Genomic DNA, 23528 nt, shown 5'->3' with positions numbered 1-23528 from the left:
GGCCGATGCCACCAGTGCCTCGAATGTGTGTGTCAGTGCAGGCGGGCGAGCCAGAGGCTTCTACACTGAGACAGGAGCAGGAATTCAGCTTTCGCCTGCGACCTGCAATCCCCAGATTCCCTGGGGACCGCGAAACTCCCAATCGGAGGCAGCACCCCCCCCCCAAGCCGCCCACCCTTTCCCCCCTTTACCTCCTCACGCAGCCCCTCCCTGCGTGATGATGCAAACCAGTGGGGAGGGCGGGCTCTGAGAAGGGTGGGGAGAGCCGGAGAGCGAGCGAGGGTGGGAGGGAGTGGGAGGAGGAGGAGAGGGAGCCGAACGACCATTTAAAGCGATAGCAATCCGTGCCCTCTCCCTAGTGCTGGGCTGTTGGAGAGCTCGAGCTGCAAGCCGCGGAGCTCGAGCGCGAGCGCGGCGCGCCGGCCGGGGAACCCCAGAGCGCACGGCACCCCAAGCTGGCAGGCTCCGCGGGGCCCCCTACCCTCGCCGGCTGCCCCTCCCCGGGCGCCCCCACCGTCCTCGCCAGCGGGAGCTCCTGGGCTTCCCACGAGAAGCTCACCCCAAGGAGCCCGAACCCCGGCGAGCCCGCCACCGTCCCCTCCAGCGCCGCCGCAGCCGCTGGAGCAGCATGGTCCAGCTGGGGAAGCTGCTCCGCGTCCTGACTTTGATGAAGTTCCCCTGCTGCGTGCTGGAGGTGCTCCTGTGCGCGCTGGCGGCGGCGGCGCGCGGCCAGGAGATGTACGCCCCGCACTCCATCCGGATCGAGGGGGACGTCACCCTTGGGGGGCTGTTCCCGGTGCACGCGAAGGGTCCCAGCGGAGTGCCCTGCGGCGACATCAAGAGGGAGAACGGGATCCACAGGCTGGAAGCGATGCTCTATGCCCTGGACCAGATCAACAGCGATCCCAACCTGCTGCCCAACGTGACGCTGGGCGCGCGGATCCTGGACACTTGTTCCAGGGACACTTACGCGCTCGAACAGTCGCTCACTTTCGTCCAGGCGCTCATCCAGAAGGACACCTCCGACGTGCGCTGCACCAACGGCGAGCCTCCAGTTTTCGTCAAGCCGGAGAAAGTAGTTGGAGTGATTGGGGCTTCGGGGAGTTCGGTCTCCATCATGGTAGCCAACATCCTGAGGCTTTTCCAGGTAGGGGGGCGCTCCCACTGGGGCAGAGCGTGCCGTAGCTCCCCGCGCTCTTAATCCTAAAAAAACACTGGCTTGGACTGGAGGGGCGCGGGGTCAGGTCAGCTTTCTCCCATTGCCGCCCTGGAAATCCTACCGAATCCCTCCCGCCCCACGCGAGGAGGTACTTTCCCCGGTTTCCCTTCCATCTCTCCCCTGTCCGCGCTCCACTCCATCCAGCTTGACATCCTGGATTTATGGCCCCATTTACAAGAAGCAATCTGCGAAAAACAAGGCGATGATTTAAATGGGTTTGCATTAGAGTGAAATATGGTCCAAAAACTGGCTCGTAAAAGTGCCAGGTTCCTGTGAGAGCCGGTTAAGCGCAAGAAATTTGAAAGATGAGAAGACGCCTCGAAACTGGGCATTTCTCAACTCCCAGCTTCTCAGCCCCACGCCACCGGCAAGACGCAGCTCCCCAGGAAAATGTCGAGAAAAGGTTAGGGAGGCACTTAGACCGGAGGGCTAGGTCTTCACCTACATCCGAATGTTAATTGCCCAGTTCTCCCAGGTCGGATTTCCCGACCTGTAGCCTGTCTTTGAGAAGGCATGGGGCAGAAGACGAGGGGGACGGCCCCCAAGTGGGGAGAGGCCACCCGCAGACGTGACCCCCAAGTGATTTGCTCTGGGCAGTTGTTTGCACCGTCTAAATTGCATTTGCAGTCCAGCCACTGGCAGGAGCTGGGCGATCAGCTTTCTACTCTTCCATTTCGGAGCCCAGAGATGAGCTCATGCTAACTGCGAAACAAAATAGCTTTCTCTGCCTCCTCCCTCCGCCCATCCTTTCCCACGACCTCCCTAACGCAACCCCCAACCCAATCCTGGGCTTCGAGGACGATTCTTAGAGTCAGGCGAGAAGGCACCTGGAAGGAGGCAGTAGGGTGCGATGAGCAAGGCTGGGTGTTCCTCCTGCTGGGGTGCGAGAGGGCGACGGCGAAAATGGGAGAAGGCGGATGGGGCAGCTGAGCGATGGGTGGTTAGTCTTCTGCAGTGCTCTCTCTCGCAGCCTGCTCGCCGAGCCTCAGCCCCAGGGCTCGTGCGCTGCACTGGGTATAAATGATGGCTGTGAATTAAAAACTGAATTTCAGGGTCCGCGTGACTATGGGTTCCCTTTTCCTGCTTCGCTGTCTTTCTTACTGTCTCTCTTTCTCGCCTCATGTCTCTTTCTCCGTGCCTTTTTTTTCCCCACGCCCTCCTCTGTTTTTAATTCCCCCTTTCAATTTCTGCCTCTCTTCTCTTTCTCTACCTTTATCTCCAAGGTTTGTTGTTGTCGTTGTTCATCTCTATCTGGAAGTGATGTATTTTTTTAAATGCACAGCTCTCTCCCTGCCTGGTAGTGTCCAAACTCCCTCACTCCCTTCTGAAAATCTTCTGTTTGACCCTTATGCTCACCCTGTCCAGAGAGTTGGCTCCCTCTCAATTGCCTTTCCCTAAGGGTGTTGGGTTTCTGGAGGGGACTCCAGATGAGGGTCCAGCCATCACCTCCATCTGCTCCCAGGAGTATAAAGTTTGTGTTTGTGCCAGTAAGAAGGGTGCCTGTCCAAGGCTGCAGTCTGGTATGGGCCCTCTGATCCCGTGAGCATCCTTAGTGCCTCCCCGGGATGCTGTCACAAAGATCTCTAGATGTTTGCAAACCCTAAAGTGCCTGGGGAGGAAGCCTTCACTTTGAGTTGATGTGTTCCAGAAGAGCCTGGATTGTTGTAAGCAAAACCCAGAAGCAATTCCTTTACCTCTGAGGTTAAGCCAGAGAACCTGAGGAGGCAGTCCTGTAAGGAGGATGAGGCCAGAGGTTGCCTGAAAACCACAGAGGTGACTCACAGAATTTTAACTGGAGCTCTGGGAGTTGAAGGCCCATTTGCTCTTTGACATTTTTTTTCTTTTATTAATTGTTTTACCGCCTGTTTCTCTCTTTCCTCAGAGCTTGGGTAGTACTGCAGATGGGCCTGCCTGTCTAAAACAGAGTGAAATCTGAAAGTCAGGAGAGAGCTTGCAGACCAGGCTCACAGATTGGATTGTGTTTGCTGAAAAAGATTCCAGGGGGAGCTGATTCCCTTCTCTGGTGTGTGGACCTGAGGGAGTTGCAAGAAAAGAAAACGCTTGCCTTGTGCTTAGTTCCCGCATTCCCTGGGCTGGGGAGGAAAGGAACTGAATGCCAGCGTTAGCAGTGTGGGTTGGGGCCAAAACCATTCAGAGAAAACGCTGTCATTTTTCTCTAATTTGCAAATTGCAGCTATTCATGTTGGACTAAAGAGCTGAAGGAAAAGAACCCCCAGTTTTCACCTGTATTTATTGAGAAGAGGCTGATAGCAGGAGGGATGCGGCAACTTGTAGCTTGTGCTGTGAGCTGGGTATAAGTGTTAGTGTGGCCATCCCAGTTAGCCATTGCCCATGTTTAAATATATAGAGAGAGATTCCGACAGTCTCTTCCAGTAGCCTTTTTTTTTTTTTTTTCTTGCATGTGATCTTAGAAACTCCTGGCGTGCAAGTCCAATCACCAGTTTCCTAACCTCTTTAAAACTGCAAAATGAATAGAGAAAATAGTGGAACACAGACCCATTGTTCAAAGGCACAGTCACTTTGGGGAGAGAGGACAAGAATGGTGGGTGCAGTCTTCTCTGGGATTGCAGAGTTCAGCCCAATTAAGATTGTCCTGTATAAAAGAAACTCCTCTAAATGACTGAATTCTTAGTTCTCCAGAGATTCAAGTTTTCTTTTGCCTGGTCACTGTGGGTTGCTGTGGGGAATATGCCAAACTGATCACTTGAGATAAAAATTTATGGTGAGATAAACTTCCAGGTTGGGGGAAGGAATACTTGGTGACTTAAATGGGGGATGCTAAGCACTGAGGGTTGGGGGAAGGAGTAAGAAGATAGTAATAGGTGAAGCAAATGCTGCAGCTGCCAGCAAAGCCTGGAATGAAGTTCTTTCATGAAAGTGAGGACCAGGGCAAGATTGAGTACTCAGATGTAAATAGTGTCTCTGACTTGGAATCCTTATCTGCTGGTGCGCCAGAGCTGAGTGAGTACTCTCTCTTTTCTGTATGCACATTGTGTTGGTTAGTCAGTGACATGTCAGAACACAGGAATCATACCCAGTGGATCTTTCAAATCCAGGAATTTGAGGCTAATGAAATTAGTGTGTGGCCAGGCCTCTGCCAACTAGAATTAAGTCACTGCAACAGCCCTGCAATGCATTTTCAGCCTGAAAGAAGCATCAGGGAGGCATTTCTAGAGATTTGTTTCTGAGCTTGTACAAAATAATACTCTCCTAATGCTAAGAAAGATTAAATGTAAATTAATATTGACTATGAGTAACATATTTTTAAAAAATGATCACAGAGTGGGGGATGGCTTAAAAGTGAAGAGCTTACATAATGTGATGTCCAAAGAATAAATCTCCCCTGACCACTGTTTCATGGGCTATAAGTAAGATATATTATAGTGGAAAGTAATGGGAACGTTTTTATTCAAGGCTTCTCTGCTATTGACTTGAGAGCAAACACTCTGAGAGTATAAATTACTCTTGCTACGTCCTGACTCTGAATGAACAATATTTCATGTTCAGTGGCATGGTCTAAGCTATAGACTTGGAATTGAATGGCATCTGTTCCAGTTGTTTTGTTCTCTCAGGAGCAACTAGATAGAACAAAGTGGTCAACTTGACCCTTGTGGAAGCATATTGCAAATCTAAACCTGTGGCCCTGGTACCATAAATGAAATGTATTTGTAAATTTGTGCTTTCCTTCTGCTCATTGATGCTTGAGTATAATCTCAAACTTTGGGGGCAGCATTTTATACATAAGTACAAGGTTTTCTTGCTTCTTTCTTTCTCTCTTTCTGCAGCTTATGTAATTGATAGAACTGGGCACCTAGGATAATGTGGTGTTACTATAGTGGGAATAAAAAAAAAAAACTCTTACTCTTTAAAAAAATTCACAGATATAGGTGTCAGTGCCATTTGGAAGAGTCTCTATAACAATTTCTGTCTCCACATTTACTGTGTTTCGGCAAATTTACCTAACAGATGGTGAGTGGGCAATTTTTAAAGGGGCATTTTTTAAAAGAGCAGAAAGGGAAGGAATAGAGATAGGCACATACTATATCTAAAGATACCTCCACAAGTATTTTATGTGTATATATATATATATATATATATATACATACACACACATATATATATATATATACACATATATATATATACACACACACACACGCACACACACACATATATATAACCACACACAAACATATACATGTATATATATACTTATACAATTAAAAAGTCTTTGGATATTTTTTTTCTTCAAGAATTACTGAGATAATGGATTACTTCAATTTCACAAACATTTAGGATTTAGCAGATTATAAATGCTCTCTTTATTACATATAGAAGTTGTATCATGGATTTAAAAGACCACAGTCAATTAGACAAAGTGTACTCTAGTCTCAGTCCTGCCATTAATTAGCTGTGTTACCTTAAGTCATTCAGTTTTTCCAGGCCTCATTTTTCTCATCAGATATTTCTTATTTTTTAAAAATCCACTGAAGTTTCGAATCTCTATGTCACAGTTTAGTTTGGAGAAAATCTGTTCTTGTCCAAGCTCCATGATGTTGTATATCTAGCTCCAACTTTGAACTTTGAGTGAGTTTGGGGCAACTTTTTAATGATCTTTTCACACAGCTATTTTAGTTACTATTGGTCTAGCTGATTTCACCACTCAAACTTTTTCTTGTGTTCTTCTACCAGTGTGTGCCTTAGTCATACGTATCAAGGCTATTGCAGGAAAAATTGCCTGCTGGGTCAGCTTCCTACATGGTCATATGACACAGGGCAGGGAGTGGGGACTGTGGATTTTACAGAAGCAGATACAGTTTTCATTATCCATGTCCTCTCCCCTTTCATCTTGCAAAACCAGCAGGCTTTTCTTGGAGAACTGCCAGATAATGACATCCTGCCTCCTCTCTGGCCCCAGGGATGAGTCATAGCAGGTGATCAGTTCATGTGTGGGCATCTAAGTCTCTGGGACTCCTCCTTGAGACTTCTTTCAAAGAAGGATGGGAAAAAAAAGTCTTTTCTCTGTGGAATTTCTAAGCTACGGAGACATGTCCCTGGGACTCCCAGTGATCATCCAGCACAAGAAGAGACTTTTTGTAACATAAAGTCTTGCAGAGGTAAGCAGGGCTGAGTGATGGAGAGAAAGCTGGAATTCTGTTGATACTCTGGAACTCCCAAATCCAACTTTGTCTGAATATTTGGCAGCCCCTCTGAATTTCCAGTACTTGTCCCTTGAGGTTGTTCTTGTTTGTTTCTATTTTCAAATTGCCTTTGATGATTTTGAGTTTGTTTTCAGCCGTGTTCAACTGAAAGCATCATAGCTAAAAGAGCTACTCTCCTTCATTAATGTCGAGTTTGCTTATTGACATTCCTTCGGCAAAAAATAATAACTGATATTTTGTTTCAGGAAAATCCTTATAGCCCAGGTTTGAGAAACATAAAACTTTGCATCCTCCCCCACTCTATCCAACATTTATTGTTTTACCTTTAAGCATTTATGGAGAAGGAAATGGCAACCCACTCCAGTACCCTTGCCTGGAAAATCCCATGGACGGAGGAGCCTGGTAGGCTACAATCCATGGTGTTGCAAAGAGTCAGACACGACTGAGCAACTTCACTTTTAAGCATTTGTGATCATGTATTTCCCATCTTGATGCAGTTGAGAAAGAGAGCAAATACTTCTGATGTAAACTGCAGCCTACAGCCCTCCTATTTGGAAGCTTTAGAACAATAGTTGAATTCTTACCGTTTAAGCAGATCTTTTGTTGATGTCTTCAGAGCACAGAAGCATTTTCATGGCATGATACAGTACAAAGTACATTAAGCCTGCTCTACTTCTCACCCTGTTTTAACTTAAATAGTCAAAAAAAGAACAGTCTGAAATACATTTTCCCAACAACTAAAATACACATGTGATTATGTTTAGAAGACATTTATGCAACATGTAGTTAGACTAATAAATTAATGAACCTTTGGCCAATTGGCACAACAAATATAGATGTTCAATGTACTTAATTAAAAAGAAGACAATAACCTATTTTTGCAGGTTAAATAATTACCTGAGAAGAGTATTGTGCCTGCACACTTAATATTATAGTATTTCATACTTGACAAGTAATTTTCTTTTAGTTATATATACTGCCAAATGTTTCTTGGATCAAGTTATTAAGTTATAAAGTCAAAAGTAAAATGATATGAAATTACAATGATAAAGGAAACATATCTCACTTTATGAGAAGTTCTAATTTCTTTTCAATATTACTAGCAGTGACCACAGCGCTCACTGGAGTTCTTACTGTGAGCCACTGTGTCATGTACGTTTAGTTCTGACAGTAGTTCTGCAAACGACATATAATCACACTAAGTCTGAAGGAAGTGATTCTCATAGTCCAGAGTCACAGAGCTAGTAAGTGGCAAAGTCTAGATTCATCTTAGATTTGTCTGACAGTGCATTGGTTGTTAGTGACTATAAGCACTGCTCAACTGTTGCACCAATAAAGAAGTGCTTAAAATAATCATAGATTTGCCTACCCTGGAACTGTAGTGATTTAAAGATATCAGAGTTGCTAATTGCTTAACCAAATCTACTTCCAGAAAGAAACAACATTTTATTTCATTTCTTTAGCAAGATAAATTCTGTGCACTCATAGAAACTTGAGAACACAAATCCTTATCTCCAAAGAAAACATGCTTGTTTTCCATTATTCAACAGGTAGCCCTGTGCAGAGGCAATAAATATATAGTAGACTTTTCATACAAATAAATGAGAAAAGATGTTTCTTCTTGTCCTGATTCAGTGCCCATTCATTATGGATTATGATAGTTCTTCCTAAACTTTATTTCATTCACTCCACTCTTTCTATAAACCTCAAGTGAGGGAATCCATCATTCAGATATATGTGTAATGCGAGGGGACTGTATTAATATAATTTCTGGAAGTCAGGTTGATAAAGCACGGGAAGTATATCCTAATAAATGCAACATTAATGTTTGTGTGGGCCGTGAAATGAAGGGTAGGAGAGTTTTCAGTCTAATGGATTATTTTGTCTATGGAAGTGCTGCACATTAATAGTCTTATAATTGGTCATTTACAGAGTCTTCCATCTCTGCGTTTTGTGCTTTCTTTGCTCTGAGGCTGTTGATTCCTTTTCTCATTCTGGATGGAAGATAGCAATGAAGCCACTTCAAAGGGCTCAGCCTGCCTTTTTGTGTTATTGTTCAGTTGAAAATATTTCTATTTGTTAAAGCACTGTTTAAACATTTTTATTATGTTTTAAACTTGACTGTGTTCTGAAGGTATTAGCACAGGCAGACATAATGGGGGATGTTTTCCAGGAGAAAACATGCTTTTATCAAAGGAATTATCAGAATTTTCATGTAGAGATTAAGAATCAAATTCTAGCATTAGACAGACCTGAATTGAAATTCATACTCATGATTTACTACCAGCCTCATCTTGACCAAACAGATACCACATCTCTCTTTAATTTCCTTATCTTTGAATTGGGAACAAGAGAAGTGTGCCTGATGGAGTTACACATAAAGCATGTCTGAGAGAATGATCATAGAGATTGCACCAGATACACATGGAAATAGTTTAGCATCGAGTTGAGCATGAGATTAGTGTTTACTACATTTAAGTGCTATTGTTTTATTATCATTATTATGCTGCCATTAAATATCACTGTTACTTAAATGTCATTATTGTTAAGTCTACTGTAAAATTGCAATAATAATTCATGATGAATTCTACTCTTCTGTTTCCTTTGTTTAAATCAATATCTATCTACCTGTGTGTATGTATATATATATATATACATACACACATTAGAGGAGGCAATGGCACCCCACTCCAGTCCTCTTGCCTGGAAAATCCCATGGACGGAGGAGCCTGGTAGGCTGCAGTCCATGGGGTCGCTAAGAGTTGGACACGACTGAGCGACTTCCCTTTTACTTTTCACTTTCACGCATTGGAGAAGGAAATGGCAACCCACTCCAGTGTTCTTCCCTGGACAATCCCAGGGACGGGGAGCCTGGTGGGCTGCCGTCCATGGGGTAGCACAGAGTCGGACATGACTGAAGCGACTCAGCAGCAGCAGCAGCATATATGTGTATATATATATATACATATATATATATATATATATATACAGAGAGAGAGAGAGAGAACATTTTATCAGTACTACTCAATGGACTGTGAATTTCCATGGTGCTGGTTAAAACATATCATTCATTGCCCGGACTTGGTGTACTTAGCAGAGAGACTAACAGATTTGAAGTCAGCCATCCGCAAGTGTGAATTCCATGGTGACCCTTTTCTAGCTGTAGAACCTTGAGTAAATCACTTAAACTTTTTGAGCTTTACTGCTTACTAGTTTCCTCATCTATATATTTTCCAAAATTACATACTAAGCTTCTTCCTTGTGCACTGTTCCACATGCTTGGACGTATCAATGAGTAAATTAGACAAGAGCCTTTATGCATTTCTCCCTCTCTCTCTCTCTGCCCGCCCCTCACCTTTCTTTTCTTGTGCTCTTGTTGATAACAGATGGATGTTATAAATAAATTCTATACTTTGTCACAAGTTGATGGGTTCTATGGGATGAAGAAAAGAATTTGAAGCCACTGAAGAGCCTTGGTAGTGAATGCTAGAGGGGTGTACAGGTGGGTTCTATTTTTAAATAGGGTAGTCAGGTTGGATTTCATAAGTTGACATTTGAGCCAAGACTTGAAGTGAGGGAGTTGTCATAATGCATTAAGGGGGGCCACTCCCTGGAAGCGGGAACATTCGGTGCCCAAACTCTGAGGCATAAATATGCCTGGCAGGCTGGGGGAATATCAAGGAGGCCACCCCGGCTGACTTAATCAGTGGGGAGGAAGGGGCAGCAGGAGGACTTGAGGTCAGATCACCAAACTGGGTGAGTCCTGGGAGACCACTACATGCATTTTGTCTTTTACTCTAAACGTAGGCAGCCAGAGGCAGGAGTTTAGCAAAGGTGTGACATGATCTGTCTCTTGTTTGACAAGCATAACTCTATCTGTGGTCTTGAGGAAGAGGGAGAGAGCAGAATCAGGGAGCCTCTCAGGAGGCAATTATAGCCTCCATGAGGTCCATGTACCAGGATGTTGATGGCCAGTGTTCTCAGAAGTGGTGCATCGGGAAGACTGTGACAGCATTTCCTGGTAGATTAAATGTGAGAATGGAGAAAAAGGGGTCAAGGGTGAAATCAAGATTTAGTGCCTGCACGACTAGAAAGGTGTGGTTACTATCACACAAAATAGAAAAAGTTTAGGGTAGAGCATACGTTAGGGGATTAAAGGTTTTGGAGGTATAAGACAATATTTTTCTTGACATCCAAGTAGAGGTGCTGAATACAGAGTCAGATACACAAGTCTACAGTTCTGATGAAAGGTCTAAGCTAGAAATACATTTTACTAAAATGAGATATTAAGGACAATTACATGGAAGAACTATTTTAAAGATAAAATGAAGTAATGTAGTTAACACTGTCTTCTTAACACGTTTAACAACTCTTAGCTAAAATAGCAGTCTGAAATGAAATACCTATATGTTTTTTGTTTGTTTGTTTTTGCAGTAAAACTGAATAAAATGTTGTCACAGTTATTTTAGTACTAATAATATTTGTGACATAGTTGTTTTAGTTAAGACACCATGACTACAAACGTTTAGAATAAACCTTTCAGTCTCCAAATTTTCACTGCTGCTAAATCACTTCAGTCGTGTCTGACTCTGTGCGACCCCATAGACGGCAGCCCACCAGGCTCCCCTGTCCTTGGGATTCTCCAGGCAAGAACACTGGAGTGGGTTGCCATTTCCTTCTCCAATGCATGAAAGTGAAAAGTGCAAGGGAAGTCACTCAGTCGTGTCCAACCCTTAGCATGGACTGTAGCCTACCAGGCTCCTCCATCCATGGGATTTTCCAAGCAAGAGTACTGGAGTGGGGTGCCACTGCCTTCTCCACCAAATTTTCACTGCTAATGTACTTGAAACTGTGTCTTGTAACATTTAATTAAGTTGTGATAGAGTACCTCTAAATAGAAGTAACTCTGAACTATTTAGATCAATGCAGTCTTATATACATTTTTATATATAATTATTATTTTATGATTCATCAAACCCACTTGAAAATTTGTATCACTGATAAATGAGAATTTAAGCATTTACTCATATATTCAAGGGGAAATCGTACTTGTCATTTCCATTTGGGTACCTGCTTTGAACAATTTTGCCAGACATTTCACATTTTCCCTTCACTGTGCAATTGAAACATGACAGGGGAAATATTATCTTACTGGTTTTGAGTTCCCCTTATTGTTGATGTTCAGTTGCCCAGTCATGTCTGACTCTTTACGACCTCATGGACTGCAGCACTCCAGGCCTCTCTGAGTTCCTCTTAGCTATCTGAAAATCCTTAAACCGATTTTGTGGCTTAGCCAAAATTCTCTTCCATATTCATTCCACTAGCAGTTATTGGTCTAGGCATGTACTTATACTAAAAAATGCATGACCACGTTGTCTCTACACATCTATAATTTTATGTTAACACTATCATTATATAAGCTATATTTTAATTGTAATTATAACAAATTTTACATCAACACATCCATTTCTAGTGTTCATCTAGTGTTCAAGGAGAGAGCAGAATGTAGTAAATTTTATCAAAATATACCATCTGAAGAATAGAACAGAGGGTAATTGTCTAATTCTGTATTCACTATAATTAAGTTCAGTGGAGTTGGCATAATAGAATTAAGATGAAAAAAAAAAAAAAGACATTGAGGTACCATGGCTCCCTCTCCTAACACACCCTTTTCATATCAGAGAGCAGCAATGTAGCAGCTTTTTGTATAGAAATGGAGACGGGAAGAGGCCAGAGGATGAATGACAGGCACAAGTAGGGTTGAACTATGAAGAGCAATACGGAAATGAAATTTCGCTGTTGACTTTGGTGAGTGGGGGAGATGTATCAGCTTTTGTGCCCAGCTGTATCAGCTTAAGCCCAGCGTCAACCATACTGTCCCATTGTCCTCATAAGTAGGAACATACTGTTATTCGAATCTTTGCTTCCTGTTTCTTGATGATTGGTTGAGAAGATTATCACAGGGACTGCATCTTGTGAGTAACTACAATGTTTTGAAAAGATTGAAATGTACTTAAGAGCAGTAACTCCAACTTTCCTCTTTCTTGATCTTGGACTGTTTAAGTCTGGAGTGTAGCAGTAGGTTATGGGGGAGTTTTATTGGAATTTTTGGTTATGCATAATGGTTATAGCTTGATGGTTAGGAATGTAGATGTTAGTTCAGATTCTGACTTTCCACTTACTAACCGTATGAGCTTGGGAAATTTACCTGATTACCTGAACCTCGGTATCCCCATTTATAAAATGATGGTAATAACATTCCATCATTGTAAGATGCTTTTCAAGTTTAGAATGAAGTTACCTATGCCAAGCACTTAATACAATGCCTGGAGCACACTAAAGTTGTTATTATTGTTATTATCAATATTATTATTATTATCACAATGCCAGGTACTATTTTTCCTATACCCTTATCCTATTATCTTCTGTCCCCCTTCATTCCTTTCTTGTTTCTGTATGAAGGTAGGCTTGTCACAGAGCATTTTCTTTCACTGATTCTGACCCCTAGTCATCAAGGTGACTGAACCTCGACCCTCATTCATTGCTGTTCATTGAAACAATCCCTGTTTTGAGAAGTTGGATGTTGAAGCCAACTGAGGTAAAAGAGAGAGAAATATTCAGGACATCTTCACTCAGGGGCTAAGGGAAATATTCAGGACTCAGATGGAGAATCAGGCAAAGGGCAGCATGCTTAATTTCCTGCTGTAGTGATTAAGAACAAGTCAGACAGTCTGGGTTTAAACTCACTTCCATTAGGCTGGCAATGGGACCTTAGGTGCTTTTGTAAGTCCTATAAGCCTGAGCAGAAATCCCAAAGAGAGCAGTGACATTATCAGGACCTATCATATAGCCTTGTTGTAGTAAGTGAAAAATCCTTTTTAAAGTGTTCAGCACACTGTTTGGCATCTAGTAAAAACATAGTAAGTTGTAACTTCATTGACTACTACCACCCCTAATATTGTTTAAGTAGCTGACCAAATCCGAGGCCCATTCTTTTCTTAAATTGCACATAAACATTTGGACAACCAGCTAACATTTATCACGTGTTGCTTTTATAGAAACCCTCCTGACTCCAAAGGTGCTTTTAACACTCTCCCAGTCAGAGCGTGTTTTGGAGATGGGATCAGCACAGCACTGCCTCCATTATCACTGCCGTTACCGTCACTGTACTCCCTTACAGAGCGCTTTCTGTGTGCTGGGCACCACGTTTAGCCCTCCACATACACTATATCGTGTTGCTCTCACCTCAGGAGACATTATCATCATCCCCAATTTTCAGATAAAGACACTGAGGTGTTGGAAATGTAAGAAACTTGACCCACAGCAAGAGATGGAGGCAGGGAATTCAAATCTCCTTCTCTCTGACTTCAGGAACCCTTAAATATTTGTATGCTATCAATACTACATCTTGTGAAGAAAATCTGCTTCCCTCCACTCTAGTTAGTGCAGAAATGATGCTCAGTCCCCGTATTCCTCTATTGCCCATGCCACTGTGACCTCAGGCCTAGTAGGGAGGAGCGACCTCTTCAAAGACAAAGGCAACCTAGTCTCTTTCTGCCTTTCCAGAATGAACTAACCAATGTTTTTTTCTTCCTTCTTAAGAATCTCCACGTGTTCCTTTTGGTATTTACCTTGGCCTTTTTGAATTCTGACATTCTGTACATGACTCATCCACTCTACCTAATGCTAGTTTATCAAGGTCAAGTATAGGGAATTACTCATCCTGAAGTCCAATTACACCCCTGTAACATAATGGCACCCCACGCCAGTGTTCTTGCCTGGAGAATCCCAGGGACAGGGGAGCCTGGTGGGCTGCCGTCTATGGGGTTGCACAGAGTCGGACACGACTGAAGTGACTTAGCAGCAGCAGCAGCAACATCTCACTCTGTGCTTTTCTTCTTATAGGACATCTGCAGATATTTGTTTGAATTTTGTTGAATTGTTCTCATCAATACTGTGTTAAAAGCTATATAGAAAGTACTTTCCTGTCAGGAAAGCCATCTAAATAAGTTTCTAGATGCTTCCTTTTTATAGGATGATTATAGAGGTTATGGATCTTCAGGTAATATCTTTTAGATTAAGTTCTTCATATCACCTTATTTTTACATGAATGATACATCTGAATTTTCTCTGTCAAACCTATGTGGCTTCACTGGCTTATGACTTAACTTTTTGGTTACATCTTGTTGGCTTTTCCACTTACAATGATATTTGAGCTTGGTATTGCTGGGGTTGAGTGGGAAAGCACATCTTAAGGCCATGAATTGGTTTTGTAGAGAACTAACATAAAGAACTAATGTTTTATCATATTCTGCAGAACTCATGAATTTTTTTAAAAAATTCTATAATTCCATTCTTTCAGGGAGTATGAAACCAATTTCAAAATGTTTATCCGAATTTGTTCACCTCCTCCTTCTTAGTCTTAGTGAGAAGAGAGTAAACTGAATGGAAGGAAGTCATTATGACCACTCAGGCCACAAGGAAACGAGTCAGTGCCTGAGTATTATTTTCATCTCTCCCCTATGCGTGTGGTCTAAGGTCTTGAATGGTTACTAGGTGAAAATTACCTAGTTGACCACTGCTAATGGATTGTGTCATTTAATCCCCTGGTAGTCATTCAGTGAAAATATGTATTATTATGGTATCTTATGGAGCACATGCATGGAGCCTAGACTCAGCAACAGTTATTTGCTCATTAAAATATGGAATTTGGACTTGGGTCTCTGACTTCTAAAGCACTTCTAGTGATTTTTACCACTAAATTAAAGTTGTAAAACTCTATGAGAGTAGATAGCTTCTAAAATTTGCTCACCTCTAAGTTTTTAGAATTAAATTTTCATATGATTTACAGTCTTAACAGTTAAGACGGGTAGGAGAAATGCCAGCCTGTTGAATGGAATTTTCCTTAAATAAGCCTGTTTTATGACATCAATTCACTCATTCATTCCCTCAGTGTATATTGGATATTCTTTCTGTGCGAAGCCATTTTAGGCATCACAGTGAAGTGTGTGCCCCTTCTGTAGACTCTCCCACAACTTCAGAGAAGCCTTGGACTGTTTTGCCATGTACAGAAGGGGGCTTGGGGATGGAAGTCTGGTTTCTCCCCCACTGATAAAACTAAGACATACTCATGTTAGTTCACAGCCCTCTTGATCCCATGGTGTAACAGTACAAATGAACCTTACCATTTTGCCTGCAATTAATGATATGAAGGCTTTGGATTTGGACATAGAAAATGGATGCAATCGTGTGCTTGTTGGTTATACATGTATATGGGTATCACATATTATCAGCCTGCAGCTATCTGCCAGCCACCACTACTTTTCACAGACCAAACAAATACATTCTTATCTCTTCTATGGATAACCTCTTCACAATATATTTAACAGTCTGTGTGTGTATATATATATATATATATATATATATATATATAGTTACTAGAGCCTCCCCCAATAAATATATCATTGGCTAACCAATGGTTTCTCAAATATGTTAATGAAACCACCTTTAAAGTAGACTGTCATACCAATGCCTATAGTAGACAGTGGCATTCTTTAGAAATCATGGGGGAAAATGCCACCAGGTATAAATTTTTAAATTTATGATTGTCCATATATATATATGAGCAATTGTTATATATGTGTGTATACTTGTTCATATATATGAATGATTTAACATTGAAGATATATTTAAATTTAAATTTTGAGGATATATTTATATATGCTTCTGTTAGCAAGCAGTAAATGAAATTATTAGTAGATTCATATAGCAGGGAAATAACCAATCAAATTTAATTTAATAGCTTGCTTTTTTTGGTAAATTTATGGTTGTAGTTATTATATATATAATACATTTGCTGAAGAAAATATTTCTACTGCTTTTACACAAAATTAAAATCATTTAATATGGATACAGTGTGTCTCAAATGTCTTTGTACAGTTTTGATCTTTAATATCATCAGAAGAAATAGAATTAGAAACATGCCCCCAAAACCATGTAAAGGAATAATTACCTTCATTTCCCTTATATTTTTGAGAGTTCTGAAAAATAAATATTTAATTGTATTATCTATCTAAGGATAGCAACTAGGAAAACAAATTTTCTTTTAAAAAGTCAATATTAAAATATGTTATTCAAGATGATCAAAACTAAGGAAGTGGTGAAGAAATCCAAAATCTTAAACTTTACAATGGTGCTTTTTTATGAATCTATAGTACTTCTTCGGAGAAGGCAATGGCACCCCACTCCAGTACTCTTGCCTGGAAAATCCCATGGACGGAGGAGCCTGGTAGGCTGCAGTCCATGGGGTCGCCAAGAGTTGGACATGACTGAGCGACTTCACTTTCACTTTTCGCTTTCATACATTGGAGAAGGAAATGGCAGCCCACTCCAGTGTTCTTGCTTGGAGAATCCCAGGGACAGGGGAGCCTGGTGGGCTGCCGTCCATGGGGTCGCACAGAGTCGGACATGACTGAAGTGACTTAGCTTAGCAGTACTTCTTCTGAAGGAATTAATCTTTTTAAAATTTATTTTTATTGATGTATAATGTGTTAATTACTGATATAAAATGACTCAGCTATACATACATATATATATGTATACATTCTTTTTCATATTATTCTCTGTTATGTTTTATCATAGGATATTGAATAGAGTTAGTTCCCTGTGCTATACAGTAGGACCTTGCTGTTAATCCTTTGTATATATAATAGTTTGCATAAGATAATCCCAAACTCCCAATTCATCCTTCCCCCATGACCCTCTCCCTTGGCAACCAACAGTCTGCTCTCTATATCCCTGATTCTGTTTCATAGAGAGGTTGCTGCTGCTGCTGCTAAGTTGCTTCAGTCATGTCCAACTCTGTGCGACCCCACAGACAGCAGCCCACCAGGCTCCCCCGTCCCTGGGATTCTCCAGGCAAGAACACTGGAGTGGGTTGCCATTTTCTTCTCCAATGGATGAAAGTGAAAAGTGAAAGTGAAGTCACTCAGTTGTGTCCGACTCGTAGCAACCTCATGGACTGCAGCCTACCAGGCTCCTCCGCCCGTGGGATTTTCCAGGCAAGAGTACTGGAGTGGGTTGCCATTGCCTTCTCCGGAGATTAATTTGTGTTATATTTTAGATTCCACATATAAGTAATATCATATGGTATTTGTCTTTCTCTTTCTGGTTTACTTCACTTAGTATGATAATCTCATTGCATCTTTGTTCCTATAAGTGGGATTGTTTCACTCTTTTTTATGGCTGAGTAGTACTCCGTTGCAAATATGTACCCCATGTTCTTCCTCCATTCATCTGTCAGCAGACATTTAGGTTGCTTCCACAGCTTGGCTATTGTGAATAGTGCTGCTGTGAGCATAGGTGCAGGTTATCTTTTCAGATAGACTTTTTTTCTGGGTACATGCCCAGGGGTGAGCTTGTTGATTCATATGGCAACTCTGTTTTTAGATTTATGAGGAATCTCCATACTGTTTTCCACAATGGTTGCACTAACTTACTATTCTACCAACAGTGTAGGAGGGTTTCCATTTCTCCACACCCTCTCCAGCATTTGTTATTTGTAGACTTTTTAATGATGGCCATTCTGACTGCTGTAGGGTGGTACCTCATTGTAGTTTTAATTTGCATTTCTCTGATAATTAGTGATGCTGGGCATGTTTTCATCTGTATTCCTCTTATAGAGAAGAAATGTCTATTTAGGTCTTCTGCCCATGTTTTGATTGGGTTTTGTTTTTATTTTGTCAAGATGTATGAGCTCTTTGTGTATTTTGAAAATTAAGCCTGGTCAGTTGCATTGTTTGCAAATATTTTCTCCCATTGTGTAGGTTGTCTTTTAGTTTTGTTTGCAGTTTCCTTTGCTGTGCAAAAACTTGTAAACTTGATTATGTCATTTTTTTTTCATTTGCTTATTTTTGTTTTTATTTCTATTGCCCTGGGAGACTGACCCAAGAAAACACTGGTACAATTTATGTCAGAGAAGGTTTTGCCTATGTTCTCTTCAATGAGTTTATGATTTCATGTCTTATGTTTAAGTCTTTAAGCCATTTGGAGTTTATTTCCATTCATGGTGAAAGTGTGTATTCTAACTTAATTGATTTACAACTTTTTCAACACCTCTTGCTGAAGAGACCATCTTTTTCCCATTTTATATTCTTATCTCCTTTGTTGAAGATTAATTGGCTGAGAGTGTGTGTTCATTTCTGGTTTATTTATGTCTATTTTTGTGCTAATGCTACACTGTTTTGATTAGTGTAGCTTTGTAGTACTGTCTGAAGTGTGGGGTGGTGATGCCTTCTGCCTTGTTCTTTTTCTTCAGGATTACTTTGGCAATTATATGCCTTTTATGATTCCATATTACTCTTAGGATTATTTATTCTAGTTCTGTGAAAATTTCGTGGGTGATCTGATAGGGATTACATTAAATCTGTAGATTACTTTGGGTAGTATGGCCATTTTAACAATATTAATTCTTCCAATCCAAGAGCATGGGATGTCTTTCCATTTCTTTGAATCATTTTCAATTTCCTTTATTAATGTGTTATAGTTTTCAGCATATAAATCTTTCACCTCCTTGGTATTTTATTTCTGGGGTTGTGATTTTAAAAGCCATCATTTCTCTACATTTACATCCCTTTTCTGATATTTCATTGTTGGTGCAAAGAAATGCAACCTATTTCTGTAATTAGGTTACATTTACCTTCCTGAAATTAGTCATCAATTCTAGTACTTTTGTGTGGTGTCTTTAGGGTGCTCTATATGTTGTGGGTTTTCTATATGTTGTGTGGTGTCTTTAGGGTTTTCTGTATATTGTACCATATCATCTGCATATAATGACAATTTTCCCTCTTCCTGAAGGAATTCATCTTTAAGCTCTACTAAGAGTTTTGGGATATCTGTTTAATGAGCCACTACTCTGTGCCTGAAAACACTCTTTACACTAGAAATTCTAGAATTAGCATAATAAAAACAACAATGCAGATAACAGTAAAAAGCATTCACAAACCTTTCTTGCCAGGAAGTAAAGTCACCAGGGACAGGGAGGAAAACAAGTGAATCACACGTTCAAAATGGCAGCAATTCTCAAACATTAATGTGCTGAAGAATCATAACAGGCATGTTAACCAGGGAAATTATAAGACCCCTTCTCCAGCTGATCAGGTGTAAAGTCCCATAACTCTCCTTTTGGTGAATGCATTTGGGAGAGTCTCAGACAGTGTTCTCAGTTGTCATCAGCCTTCAGTGTGTATCAAATTCACCTGAGAGTGTTATCACAACACAGGTTGCTGAGATCCAGTGCCAGAGTTCTAACCAGTTTCCAGATGGGGCTGATATTATTGGCCCAGGGGCACATATTGAGAACCACCTTTCAAAACTCCGCAGTATGGGATGGTATGTGTTGTGAAAGAGACAGGCAGAGAACCATAGGAGAGCAGAGGGGCTTTGCTCCAAATTAGCCAAAGGTAAAATCAGTAGCTAGAATTGGTAGACCGAAGAAAAGTTATCAGAATTTTACCTGCATTTGCTCATTTAATCCTTTCACTAAGGCACACATACTACTTAGTTTTCCTGTTTATAAGAGAATCCAGAGGAGGCAATTACTTTGCCTGAGTCCTAAACTGGTAAGTAACAGGTTAAAAATTCAAGTCTAGGAAGTCTGATTCCAGAGGCCACACCCTTAACTGTTCTGCATGTAGAGAGGGGTAAAAAGTTGTCACTGGGGGCTTCCTGGGACACTGGTCTCTGAGTATAGATAGAAGGATGAATGGACATAAATATTACTGTTTGTGTGTGTGCGTGTGTGGGGGGCAGCAGTCGGGGGATGAAGTATCAGGACTTCCAGAAGAGAGACCTCCCCACACATCTACCCTAAGCAAGTCTACTTATCAGGAGTCTGGAACAGGAGTATGACTGTGGGGTACTGAGAAGGGTTCTAGAAACCCAAGGTTAGAATTCCCTATCAGTTCGAACTAACAGAAAGTGGATGAATGACTTGTCTTACTTTCTACGTGTAGCTGAAAGCTTGGATACAGTCCCTATAGTGTTTGTCCAGCTGCTGAGGAATGTCACCAAGGGACTGAGTTGCTTAGATATTCCAGCTCCCATATCTGTAGCATGTCCCAGTGGTCCACATAGTTTCAAAGGGACTCCAGAATCTCTAAGACTGTTCCAGCCATTCGAGCAGGAAGAAAGAAAAGTGAAAAAGAAATTAAGTAATATTAAAAAAAAAAAAAAAAGGCAGTGTCTAAATCAGGGAGCAAATTACTTGCCGCAAATGATCAGCAGACTTCCTCTTAGAGATATCTCAGCTAGGGCTTCAACTGGCCACCGTAGCCTTAAGGGTAATGGGGTCTTCTAAACCAGGACTCTGATACTGAGGAATAAGAGAAGAGTGGCATTAATTAGGAGTGTCTGCACAGATTTCCTCCCTCAAACAGATATTATCCCCAAACTATTTTTTCATATATTTTACTTTAAAGAATGGAGAGGAAACATTACTTATCTGTAAATAGCCTCTTAGAAAGGGTACAGTTATATAATTACACAACCCCCTGGAGAGCTCCTTTCTTCTAAAATCTCTTTGAAAACTGTTCAAGGTAAAGGACGTTTCTATCTTAATTTAGTAACTCGGAGTTGATTATCTTGGATTAACAGCCTCTTTCTGCAGATGTCCTGTCAGGATTTAGAAAATTCTAGAAGTGGACAGAGAAGTTTTATGGTACACATACAAGCGATACGCATCTCTTTGAAATAAAATCCATTTAGGGGCGAAAAGGCATTTCATGTCTTTGCTGTATGCTTTCACAGAATTTCCTTTCCAGTGCCATCCGTTTCTCCCATCTGAATTTGTTACTACTAAACATTCTTCAGCACGCTGTCTCCCACGCTCTCTTTTGTCAGAAGTGTTCTCTGGGTCCTCACTCTGCTTCTCATCTCATATTTGGACTCAGCCATCTGAAACTAAAGCAACTAGCCTGCTATGACTTCTCCATATCTTGAAGAACCAGTCTTTGTGGGGAAAATAAAAAATTTTACTAACTAAAAAGGTAAAATACATGCAATCTTTCTGAGAATTAAACAACTAAAAAAAAACATATAAGCACTGGAAGAAACTTATTTTATTTTACAGATATTTTACAGGCAAATGAGGTTTAAAGGAAAAAAAATGCATTAGTTAAACTAAATAATAAACCTGAAACCTCAGTGGAGCAACACATCAAAAGTTCATTTCTTACTCATTCAGAAGTTCAATACGGACTTCGGCAGTCTGAGGGTCAGTTTTCTGCTCAGTGTTTCCGCCTTCATCATGTAGCTCTACATTTGTCCTAAAAGGGAAAGGAGACAGGAAGTTGCAAGCTACACTTACCAACTCGTTACCCTTCAGACATAAACTCTGCATGTCACCTCTGGTCACATTCTTTAGAACAAAACCATACCCAGATGCAAGTGAACATGGAGAATACCGTGCCTGGCTTGGTCCTAGTGATGCCTCGCCAATCTAGAGGAGCTAATTAAAATGCAGTCAACAGCTGCTTGTTTCTACCGCAATGAGTGATTGGTCTAAGACTGGATTAAGTATGTGTGTGGTATATATACATATAATACATGCAGACATATATGTATGCAGCTGCGTTAGTATGAGCTGACACTTGAGGCTTCTGCCTTGTAAAAGGAATACAAACTGCCTCTCTTTCCTAGTTCACGATGACTACTACTATTTCCTTTCATCCTGCTAGTTCATCCTCACCTTTCATATTACATGAAAATTATGAAAGAAATTATTTCAAAGTTTCCAATGCTTTTAATAATAGAATACTCAAACCCTGACAATTTTACTATGTGAAACTTTTGCCAACCTAAAATGGTTAATTTATGAAAAGTAATTTAGATTGATACAAAGAAAAAATGAGCTTATATATATATATTTTACACAAATACCCAGAGCCAAGGTGCAAAATAAATTCAATATTGGAGGAATTTAAATCCTCTTTGTGTAAATTTAAATATTTTAAAATTTCATTTATTTTCATTTTTAATATAAATTTATTTATTTTAAATTGGAGGTTAATTACTTTAATATTGTATTGGTTTTTCCATACATCAACATGAATCCACCACAGGTAAATGTGTGTTCCCCATCGTGAACCCCTCTCCCTCCTCCCTCCCCATACCATCCCTCTGGGTCGTCCCAGTGCACCAGCCCCCAGCATTCAGTATAATTGTAAAAATAATAGAAATTCATTGCATAAACCCCCGAATTTGAAGATTTAAAGAAAAGAAATGTAAACTCAATCTCATTTCTGATAAATCATCTCTGTAACATTTTTGAGGTTATCTTTTCAGATTTCTTGTAACAAGTGCGCATATAAATACAATTCAAGCATAAACTATCTTTAATTATTATGTCAAACTACAAATTGGCTCTAAATAACATATTTTTATTTAGTAATATATTATCCTCATGACTCCATATCACCTAATAGAAATCTGTGTCATATTTTTAATGGTTGAGCAGCATTCTATTATTTATTCTACCAGTCCTTACTTCTGAAAATTTAGATTATTCATGTTTTGCTTTGCTAAATAATGAGAGAAGCATCTTTGTTCATTTGCCTTTGAGCATTTGTGTATTTATTCCCTTAGAATGGACTTCTAGAACTAGAATGGCTGCTTGTCAGTTCTGGTGCATACCAAAGTATTGTCTTCCAGAATGGTTACCTTGCCTTTTGTTTCCACTAGCAATTTAACATCCGGTAAGATTTCTTACACTCATCAGTACCAGCAGTATCAATACTGATACCAATATCAATATTATTATCAATTTAAAAAAATTTGGCATTCTAGTGAGTAAAATATGACACCTGAATTATTTTATTTCTTTGACTGATAATAGCAAGATTGAACATATTTTTACATCTTTATTGGTTGTTCAGACTTTTATCCATTTTTCATCATTGATTTATAACAATCTTTTACATATCAGTGTGTTTATTTTGTTATAAATGCAGTGTTTTGCCTTTAATTTACTAACTTTTGTTTTGTGTGTGTTGAACTTTAACATTTTCAACTCTGTTCAAAATCCCTTTAATGAAAACAACAAACGTGCAAGATCAGTCATTTTCTTGCAT

The 23528-nt window shown here is 40.5% G+C and overlaps 1 protein-coding gene across 2 annotated transcripts in view; it reads left to right on the top strand.

Moving 5' to 3' along the window:
* The window catches only part of GRM7 (glutamate metabotropic receptor 7), a 931612-nt gene continuing 908443 nt past the window's right edge, over window positions 360–23528 (top strand). For both annotated transcript variants that reach the window (XM_005695650.3, XM_005695649.3), the window contains exon 1: window positions 360–1147. In XM_005695650.3, the coding sequence (XP_005695707.1) occupies window positions 629–1147 (519 nt within the window). In that variant the 5' untranslated portion in view covers window positions 360–628. The remainder of the gene's footprint in view (window positions 1148–23528) is intronic.

This window comes from Capra hircus, chromosome 22 (genome assembly GCF_001704415.2).
Source record: "Capra hircus breed San Clemente chromosome 22, ASM170441v1, whole genome shotgun sequence".
In the NCBI taxonomy this organism is placed as follows: domain Eukaryota; kingdom Metazoa; phylum Chordata; class Mammalia; order Artiodactyla; family Bovidae; genus Capra; species Capra hircus.
This window is presented reverse-complemented; position numbering and strand designations above follow the sequence as displayed.